Source organism: Hordeum vulgare, chromosome 4H (genome assembly GCF_904849725.1).
Source record: "Hordeum vulgare subsp. vulgare chromosome 4H, MorexV3_pseudomolecules_assembly, whole genome shotgun sequence".
Taxonomy (NCBI): domain Eukaryota; kingdom Viridiplantae; phylum Streptophyta; class Magnoliopsida; order Poales; family Poaceae; genus Hordeum; species Hordeum vulgare.
The window spans coordinates 73,263,272-73,273,238 of NC_058521.1; the positions used below are offsets into that span (position 1 = coordinate 73,263,272).

The 9,967-nt window shown below is 42.0% G+C and overlaps 1 protein-coding gene across 2 annotated transcripts; it reads left to right on the top strand.

The window, feature by feature from the left end:
- The first annotated feature begins 225 nt into the window (after nt 1–225).
- Nucleotides 226–9,004, top strand: LOC123447926 (DNA topoisomerase 2-binding protein 1). Of its 2 annotated transcripts, none has more exons than XM_045124653.1 (17): nt 226–576; nt 675–717; nt 1,142–1,263; nt 1,358–1,465; nt 3,195–3,339; nt 4,117–4,208; nt 4,953–5,046; nt 5,165–5,609; nt 5,700–5,839; nt 5,950–6,284; nt 6,633–6,803; nt 6,933–7,223; nt 7,342–7,522; nt 7,590–7,771; nt 7,871–7,980; nt 8,075–8,186; nt 8,287–9,004. In XM_045124653.1, the coding sequence occupies exons 1-17, from the start codon at nt 343–345 to the stop codon at nt 8,416–8,418; spliced, it is 2,937 nt and encodes a 978-aa protein (XP_044980588.1). In that variant the 5' UTR covers nt 226–342; the 3' UTR covers nt 8,419–9,004. The 2 variants fall into 2 exon arrangements, with proteins under 2 accessions (XP_044980588.1, XP_044980587.1); XM_045124652.1 differs by having other exon boundaries at nt 5,697–5,839; nt 8,287–8,498.
- The last annotated feature ends 963 nt before the right edge of the window (nt 9,005–9,967 follow it).

The window sequence follows — 9,967 nt, forward strand, 5'->3', positions numbered from 1 at the left end:
TTGATGGGGATCATTTATGGATATGCTCTTGGAGCTAGTTTTTTTGTCTCCAATACCAAAAAAACAGTTTTTAGGTATTGAGAGTAAATATGGATATGTTGTTGGAGATGCTCTGAGGAGGAGACGAGTGGGAGGCGGCACTGAGAGAGGACTCGATTGGGTATCGGGGGGAAGGAGTGGAACTGAGGAAAGAGCGACGACCGGTTCCGCGTGGTTCCTCCGAGTGCCCAGGCAGGCCATCTGTGCGACAGCTCGCCCCAAATAAAATTTCCCCGCCTCTTCCCGCCCCTGCCCCCCGCTCCCGTCTCGTCGCCGCCTCCGCCACTGTCGCACACCGCCCCGATGACGCCGTTGCACGGCCCCGCCCCCGCCGCGCCGGCCGCCTCATCCGGCGGCGGGCGGAGGACCGCGACGTTCGCGGGCGCGAGCGTGTTCCTCTCGCGGAATCTGGTGGCCCCCGAGGTGTTCGACGCCGTGCACGACGCGCTCCGCCTCAACGGCGCCGATGTCCTCCTCTGCGCCGACCCCGCCCACACCGGGCCCCTCGACTACCACGTCATCTCCTCCTCCTCCCACGTAAGCTCCCCCTCCCTCCTCCTCCGTCCCCGCGCGGCGCGGCCGCCGGCTCTCCGCGGTCACCGAATCCCTAACCTCCCCCCCTTCCCTTTCTGCAGGAGAGGTTCGCGGATCTGAAGGACAAAGGCTGCAATCTGCTTGGTAAAGTGCGCTGCTGCTTTCGTTCGTTTCGGCGGTGCTAGTGTTAATTTCCTTGTGCAATTGTAAGCTGTGACTGTGAAATCCATCTAGTGGAAACACCCAAATTAGCTCATGTGCCAGTGAAATTTAAGACTAGTTGGCCTGGATGCCTTGCGATTGGGGAGCATGTTGCTTTGATTTTGGAGTTTCTGCATCCTTAATCCATAGGCAGATGGTTTACAAAGTTTGTACACTAAGCTAGAACCTGAGGAAGGTGGATTAATCAGTAACTAGCCTGGTGCCTTGATGTTTCAATGTTGCACATGTCCTAGTAATCTGGTGCACCATTTTGTTTGGTTGGAACAGCAGTCAACCAGATCGGAGTATTTCCACAACCATTTTGTGCATTGGTATTCATTGTAAGATCATGTTTATGTTTTTACAGGACCACAATGCATCCTTTCCTGTGCCAAGGAGCATCGTTCCCTGCCTAAACAAGGTTATACTTGTTGTCTTGCAATGGATGGGGTAACTGTACTCTGTTCAGGCTTCGAGAAAGATGAGAGGGTATGTGTATCACATATCAGAACTTGTCTTCCTGTTGCAGCTTCATTAGCTAACACATGATGCATGTATCTCAAGTTTGTTCTTCTTCTTCCAGGCCAGGATTGAACAATTAGTGACAGCAATGGGAGGTCTTTTGCAGACTAAAGTGTCCATGGATGTTGACTTTGTAGTTGCAAAGGATGTCATGGCTGCCAAGTATAAAGTAAGTTACGCTGAAAGCTGTTAATATGGGATGGAAATCATTTGTTAATTGCCGTTGTAGTCAGTTTGGTAGGCGAACTTAAAAATGCTTACCAAACAGGTAATATGGACTACTAGTTTGCTGTGTAGCCTATCTAGTTGTGAAGTCTTTGAAGTTCAAAAGTAGTTCTTTCATAATGTTATCATAGAGATGGCCAATAGATTACACACTACACGTAAAATATCCTCATTTTTTGGCTAGGGTTCTAAGTACTGCTTAGTGGTGTACTTAGTTGTAGTTTAGTTTCTCGACGCTCGTGGTGCTTCCAAAACTAATACTCATTTGAGGTGTCCTTTTGCTGTCATCATTCTGGTGTCCTACTCCCCTGTTTGGCTTTGTTATTTTCCTTGCACGTTTCTCCTTTTGTATCCTCTTAGGTCTTCTAGCCTAAGAATTACTCTGGCTTATTAAAAGGAACCTGATGCAAACTGTATTTTTTTGTCCAAGTAATCCAAGTTTGAAAACTATAAACTGGCAACCCCAAAGTTCATCTTCTGAACAGCCCACATCAGAGAATGCTGATAATACAGAGGTATCAAACCAATCCAGGGGATACAATTTAGCTCGATCCACAGAGGAGTGGCAGCACATCTTGCAAGTTGCAACTGAAGCATGTGAGAATGACAATAGGAAATTAGGAATAATGTACGAGAAATAACATGAAAATAGTCAGAATCTCAAGTCAGCCATCTTTCCATGTAGTCGTCTTCAGTCTTTTGTGCTACACCCACAGCTTTGTACATTCTTTATGGATCTTAAAATCTTTGCTCACACATGTTCTTTCATCTCCATTTGAGCCTCTAAGGATTTCTTTTGTATGTATTTGTAGCATGTGCTATCACTAGTTTGGAACTGCTTTTGCAGCCGAATGTATTTAGGTCAAAAAAATTCAGTGTTTTTATGGGACATTTATTCAAATGATAGAAAAAGAGGTTATTAAAATTACCAATTGTAAACTGAAATCGCAGATTATATGCTGCTACCATGCCAAACTAAGCTGTAAATCTGAGGTCATTTTATTTGAATTCTAGCTCCCCACAAGCCCACAACCTAAACGAAATATGTTTCTAGGTTGTTGGCATTTTATCATCTGTGTTTCAAACCGTCGATGAAAATACTGTTTGTTTTAACTGCTCATTTTAAGGTTGACATTTTCAATGCTTATCAGAGCTGTTTCGTTCGACTCGTTCAGGCTGGTCGTTATGCTTTTGCTTTTTCCCTCTTTTCATGGTAGGTTTGTATAGCTTCCCTATTATAAGTTCACCTATAGGGTTTCTTTATGTTTGGAGGCTCTTTTGCTGTAAAGCTGGCAACACTAATTACTGCTGTGTTTGGTTTCTGTTACCTTCTTTAACCTTAGCCTGGAAGCAAGAATCGTTTTGTGGTGTAGGGGCTGTTTGGATCATTGCCCTCACCCGCCCTGCCAAAAAATTGGTCGTTTGACCCAGCTTTGGTGGTCATTTGGATGGAGACCAAATAATTGGCACGCCCACACTTCTATAGCACCCCTAGTTTCATTCCCAGCCAAATTTTTGGCAACACATGGGCTGCAGAATCCTGCGCCAATTATTTGGCGAGCCAAAATTGGCAAGGCCAGCGCAGGCACAAACCAAACAGCCCCGTAATGTCATGCGAGGATCGATACTGTTGGGCTGACTAATGAGGACTTCAATATTTTTGTGTACTGCAGTGGGCCGTGAATAACCTGAAGAAGCCTATTGTCAATAGGAACTGGTTGGAGCAATGCTGGATCGAACATCGTGTCGTGCCTCATGAACCGTACAAGATTCTTCCTTTTACTGGGTTGAATATATGCATCACAAAACTAGATGCAGGTAGGTGCCTAACAAATCTTGAATGGTTCTTTCTTTTACTTGGTTGAACCATTGAATAGATATGTCACCAAACTAGATGAAGGTATTTAGGCCCGGCGATGGAAGGCTGGAACAACTTTGACCTTCTTTCAACCAATATATACTTTTATTTTGCATCTCTATTAAAAATTTGCAGCTGTTAACTGTGGGCACAGTTTTACCAAATGAAATATGATAATTAATATTGATTTGACCAAGGTTCTTACACCGGCAGCAGATGTTACCAATAGTTGCAGAAAATTGGAATATGGTGGTAGTCCTTGAAATCCCTGACCATGAAATTGGGTGGCTTTTCTGAATTAGTCCAATCATGTCCTAGGTGCTCTGTGCTTTCTTTCAGTCTTTAAGTAAATTCTGAAAACCATCACTAATCATCGGTGAATTGGCCAGTTTTCATTTTTGACTTGGAACCGCACGAAACCTGACAGTTTACAGGTGGTTCCTGTGCAATTTCTGGCAGATATATGACTGCGTTTTGTAGAAATAGGTGCTTGAAATTTTGCCGCAGCAATTGCACTGGAAACCAACAAGAATCTGCTAACAGCTAGTATGAACCGGTCCTGATTTTGTTAATGAACTGCTTGCCAGTCGCCATAGCAATGTGAAAAAAAATCTGTCACATTTATGAAGAAGCTACCACTAGTATGTCTTCACCACTGCATCTGGCAATACATGCCTTATCCTGTTAGATGCTTGTTTTCTTCATTTGTCTTATCCCGTTTTGTTTTGTTGAATCAGATAAACGGAAGGAGTTGATGGAAATAATAGAGCAGAATGGTGGCCAGTATTCAGCAAATCTTACAAAGAAGTGCACTCATTTAGTTGCGAATATATCCTTTTGGTGTTTTCTGCGTTTGCTCTCAGTTTGAGATTTCATCTGATCAAATTGACAAATTGTTTTCACTGGCTTCTTTCTTTTTTGAGTTTTAGTCGAATAGGTCTCGAGATACCTCCTTGTTTATTGACCAATGACGTGATCCTCCACCCCGCATTTGTTTCCCACATTGCTATAGAACAGGGAATAACCAATTAATTTCAATGCTGCTCATGCCTCAGTCACTTTAAGCAGTTAAGCTCTGCATTAAAAGATTTGGTGCTTTGGTCTGCCACATGTAAGCATGTAAAGGTGTGTCAGTGATGATTTACGAGTGAGGCACTTATGAGAGTTGTTGACACATCGGCAGTAATGTGACTAAATTTCATAATCAGTGGTCTGTCTGGGGACTCGACAACAAAATCATACACCACATTAAATTGTAGGAGGTATATGCACACATACTCTTACAGGATTGCAAGCATACTCAAATAACATGCTAGAAAGGTCAGTTCTGTATTCCTTAAGGCACGTTGTATTTATTCCAACGATGAAAAATGATGAAACACTGATATGAAACATCAGGCTATCAGACTTAATTTTTGCTTGATAGTTGGTGGCACATGTTGCCTCGCATTCTATGAATGTTCTCCAATTCCCGTACAACTTTCTCAAAAATAGCGCACTGGTTTGCTACATATATCTCTGTTATTTACCAGAAAACTGAATCTCGAGGGAATTTTTCTTAACATGTTATTACGAACCTGGCGGTGACAAATATCTTGTAGCTAAAAGATGGGGTAATATTCAAATTGTGAATCAGAGATGGGTTGGCCAATCCGTTGCTCGAAGAGGTAATAATCAAGATGCATGGGTGTTGACTTTGGTGTTGATATTGTCTTGTTTCTCCAATAGAAATTAGCTAGTAAGGTTAAAACCTAACCTTGTGTTTTTTTTTTCTTTGGAACACAGCTTATCTAGATGAAAGTGCCTATGCTATTGGCCAGAGTTCTAATAATTATAATGGCATAAAGGGTTCCTTTAAAGAACAACGGAACCCAGAGATGAGCAGTGCAAGTTTTCAATCTGTTCCAGCAGCATCAGTTGATGATTCAGTATCAATGTCACAGTATGTGCCAGTTTCTTCTGGCTATGCTTCAAAGATGTGTAGCACTGATATTGTTGGTGCACCTTGTGTCCAAGAGACAAACGAGATGCTGGTTGAGAGTCATGTAGCTGCGGATTCAGAGGCTGAAGATGATGATCTGTACTTATCAAATTGCAGAATTTCTCTTGTGGGTTTTGAGGAGAAAGAGTTGTCAAGGTTAGTCATGATGATACGTAATGGTGGTGGATCCCGGCATGTTATGTTAAGCGAGAGGCTTACTCATATTATTCTAGGTGCACCTTCGGAGGAGTAAGTTCATGTCACCATATCTTCTGCATATATTGAGTTCTCTATCAACTGGTTGCCGTTACAGTTAATGATGCTTATTTGCCTTAGCAGAGAGAAAAAAGAGGTAAGACGCCTTGCTGCTTGGGGTGTGATAAATGTTGTAAAGGTAGCATGGTTAGAAGACTGCAATAAAACAAAAACGGAAATCAAAGTATCCACAGCTCATTTGGCTAGCGAGTTACTTGTGAAAGGTACGGAAGCATCAGATTTATTAGTATTTCAGATTGTTGAATGGGTCACCAAGAAACATGTTCCCCTGTCTGACTTTGTTTTATATTCATTTTCTACCTTCTGAACTCAGAATTTCCGTTTGTGGGCATGGAAAAATCTGCTGCTACACGTGAAACAAAGGCAGCCAAAAGTTCACATGGAATATTCCATGTTCCAACTTTCAATGATTCACATGATAAGCAGCTTGCGAAAGATCTGTCATCTGAAAGAAATCCAGCCAAGGGCAAACATGAAAACATGAATAATACCCGGGCAGCAACTAGGTCTGCAAAATCAAGCCAACAAAATGGATTGACCAGTACTGGCAAAGCAACTTCTTCTGCAGTGAAGTCACAGAGTAGCACTTCTTCAAATATTTTCAAAGGGAAAACATTTTGTTTCTCAAATTCATTTTCTCATGATCGGGTATGCTGTGGTGTAATCATTTATTAAATTGTTTTACTCGTATCACTTCTTAATTTGTGCCGTCAACTTTTCCACTTGGATGACTTCTCCATCAATCTCTGTTAGATCATATCACTGGGACAAGCAGACCAACGGTAAATTGTGGTGTTAACACTTCCTAATATTAGAGGCTGATCCATCAACTTGTGAAGACATTACTTTTCATTGAAGTTGCTAGGTGTAGTACACCAGAGTTAAAAAATGCCTAATCATATTCATTGATGCAGTGCCTTGTTTTTCCACCACTTGCCTTGTTTGCCACTTTATTTGATTTCCTGTTGATGAAGTGCCTATGTCCATATTAATCAGAGAGCTGAGGTTATCGATTGGGTCAGAGAAGGGGGAGGCACTATGGTGGCGGATGATGCACAAGAAACTGCTGTGGATTTCATAATTGAGTGCCATGGACAGAACAGCATGCAATGCGACTACTCTCATTCAACCGTTGTTTCAACTCAATGGATAGCCTCATGTTTTGAGGTGCATGCTTATGTTTTCATGGTTGCTTATTTACTCTGTATTTAAGAAGCAGATGGTCTATCATTACCCTGCACTTATACTCGCAAATTTCTATAAGCTTCCAGTTCTTACCTACAAATTCTTGTACAGTTGGGTTACTTGCAAGATGTTGGAAGTCATCCTATCTTCTCTCCTTTGCGGTGTCGCATCCCATTCCCGGGGTTTGAAGACTTCCGTTTCTGTGTTTCACAGTATGATGAGAAAGAGAGAGTTCTGCTTAAGAACCTTTGTCTTACTCTAGGAGCTAAATTCACAGAGAAAGCATCAAAAAGAGTGAGCCATCTTATCTGTAAATTTGCCAGCGGTCCAAAGTATGAGGCATACCATAATAAGAGAATTCCAACCATTACCATAGAGTGGCTCTTCGAATGTGTGAGACAGGTATCCCTTTTCATGCATAGTTTTCAGCATATCCAAATTTTGCCTGCCAAATATTTTCTTACTGATGATAGTTAGGTTGTATGGGATTGATTAACAGCACAACAAATTGTCATTGCAGGACACCATTATCCCTTATGACCAGTTTCAGCCGAAACCACCTACTTCTCAGGACAAGGATGCCGGTATGTGCACTGTTAGTCAATTTCCTACACAAGCCGCCAATACGACCTCTAGATTTGATTGCCCTGAGCCACTTAGTGAACCTCAAGTGCCAAGAAGCAGTTCAAAACACAGCTCAGGTAATTGCCCATTGCACAATTTGTGAAAATATTTTCTTGTCACAGACTCACCATGATAGTTTGGCAGGCTCCTCTATTACTGAGGAGAAAATTGCTTCTTCTGTTAACAAAAGAAGACGATCAACAGCCAAGGCTAATGATACATCTACGAACATTGGACGAACGGAAAAACATTCGGACATCAGCTCTGCTCTGGGTATTGCAGACTCCATAAAGGACTTTGAGGACCTACTGGTTCAGTCATCCAGGGTATGTGGTTCATTTACTTTTCTATTTGCACGGCATGCCATGTTTATAGGAATTTGAACGAAAGTGGCAACTTCACACCTTTTTTAACTGGCAACGCAGGATCCTGGAATTGATGCTTCTGTTGTTGGTCAAGAGGAGGAACCTCAACCTGTGCCAGATAATGCTTTCACTTCCCTATACAATGACATGAAAACCCGCTCAAATAACTGGTAATTGTTATGAGTATACATCGGAAACGTATCTTCTGTCTTATCACGTGCCTGCACATTCAAGTAATTCCCTTTTACCATGTGTCCCCTTCAGGCCACAGAAGCAACACACACACCCTGGCAAGAATGTCAAGAGCCCAGACTCCACCCGGGTCGCTGTCCCAACTCCCTATCTACCTTTCAGCGAAACGCAGACAGATTCCCAGGTGTGCATTGTACCTTACACCAACACTTTCCCACTTGGCACTTGGCAGGTCACGATTGTCATGACTGCTCAGCTCATGTAACCTCTGGTTTGTCGTGCAGATCATTGGGTATGAAGAAGATTTGACTGGCATGCAGAAAATCATCGACAGAGTTAGTTCTCAAAAAAAGACCATCGACAGCTTAGGCACCGACAGTTCAGTAATGGGGCATCATTGGGACTCCCTCAAATGAAACGGATGTCTTGAGTTTGAGGCAAAGCTGGTCATCTATCTAATTGCAGTGAGATCTACCACCCGATGATTCCAACACAAGAAATCAAAAGAAACGTCATTGAATCTGCTTGTCCTGCCTTGTTGTCAGCAAGATGGATGTAGGAGTATGAACTCTGGAGGTTGTTCCTACGCAGGTGACATCTTGTGCAGCAGAAGGTTGTCGTGGGATGTATATGTCTGTGCCGCAATTTTGTGGAGCGGCTCAGGGCGGTTGTGCTTCATTTTCTCGAGAAGACGGTCTGAAACTCTGGCCCTGTGTGTTTGCTGTACCGGATCTGTTCCTTGACTAGTGTGGTTTTGTACCGACTTGATGCTGGATTACTGAGCATGTGAGCATGCCCGTATAGATGTGCCAATGTAATATATGCTGGTTAGATGCTTGTATAGTTTTGTTTTGTTTTGTTCTGTTGAGATGGTTGAGTTTGAGTCCTGCTAGATATGGTTCGAGCCATTTCCTGTTTATTTTGTCCTGTTTTGTAGCTAGCACAGTTTAGATAATGTGCTTGGTTCATGCGAGCACAGTAATATACTCCATCCGTCTGAAATTACTTGTCGCGGATATCGGTGTATCTAGATGTATTTTAGTTCTAGATACACCCATCTCTATTCGTTTTCATGACAAGAAATTCCGTATGGAGGGACTATGATTTTGCAAAATTATAGGTGTGCTAAAAGGAAACTGAAACAAGCAACCCTGCATGGTAGGGATAAAGTTTTGGCAAAAGGTTACCAAATATAGGCAGAATGTATCTTTGTTGATGCTTTTTTTTATTTCATCACTGGATTATAATATGATTGTACATTTTTTTAGTCCAATTTTTAAAAACACTCAGGTGGCATTTGTTTCGTTTTCTGGGTTATATCACGACTAGTATTAATAATTTCCAAATGCTAACGATCTGATGTTAACTTTTTGCCATTCCAAGCGAAAACTCTTAGACATGTTTGCTCGTGCACGAATCCTAAAATGTTTGCTTCCAAACACCTCTCTGAGCAAACTGTGAGGACATTATACGGATCGCTTACGATAACAATCTGAGCAAACATATTTAGGATGACAATTTCCTTTTTTAGGGCATGCTAATTTTCAATTTTTCTCATTTATGTAGCATGACAATTCCCTTGAACCAACATGACAAATGCCATGGATGACAATTTTCATTGTTTTCTTTTCTTGGCTAGCAATTATTCATCAAGGCAAATGCATGAAAATACATGGCAATTACTCCCTCCGTTCCTAAATATAAATCTTTCTAGATATTTTAATATGAACTATATACGGATGTATACAAACATATTTTAGAGTGTAGATTCACTTATTTTGCTTTGTATGTAGTTCATATTGAAATCTCTATAAAAACTTATATTTAGGAACGGAGGGAGTACTTTGCTGCTGGAACATGTCATCATGTCATCATCCCTCACAAGGTCCCTAGGTCCCATTTTTTTGCAGGTCTGGAACAACTGCAAAACGGGCTTGGAGCACTCTAAATGCGCTCTCCGCATCC

Excerpts from the sequence above, each read along its gene's own strand:
- LOC123447926 (XM_045124652.1), top strand. The coding sequence starts at position 343 with ATGACGCCGTTGCACGGCCCCGCCCCCGCCGCGCCGGCCGCCTCATCC. Across the intron at positions 1,264-1,357 it reads GCTTCGAGAAAGATGAGAGG|GCCAGGATTGAACAATTAGT; the intron begins GTATGTGTATCA and ends TTCTTCTTCCAG. Across the intron at positions 5,047-5,164 it reads CCAATCCGTTGCTCGAAGAG|CTTATCTAGATGAAAGTGCC; the intron begins GTAATAATCAAG and ends TTTGGAACACAG.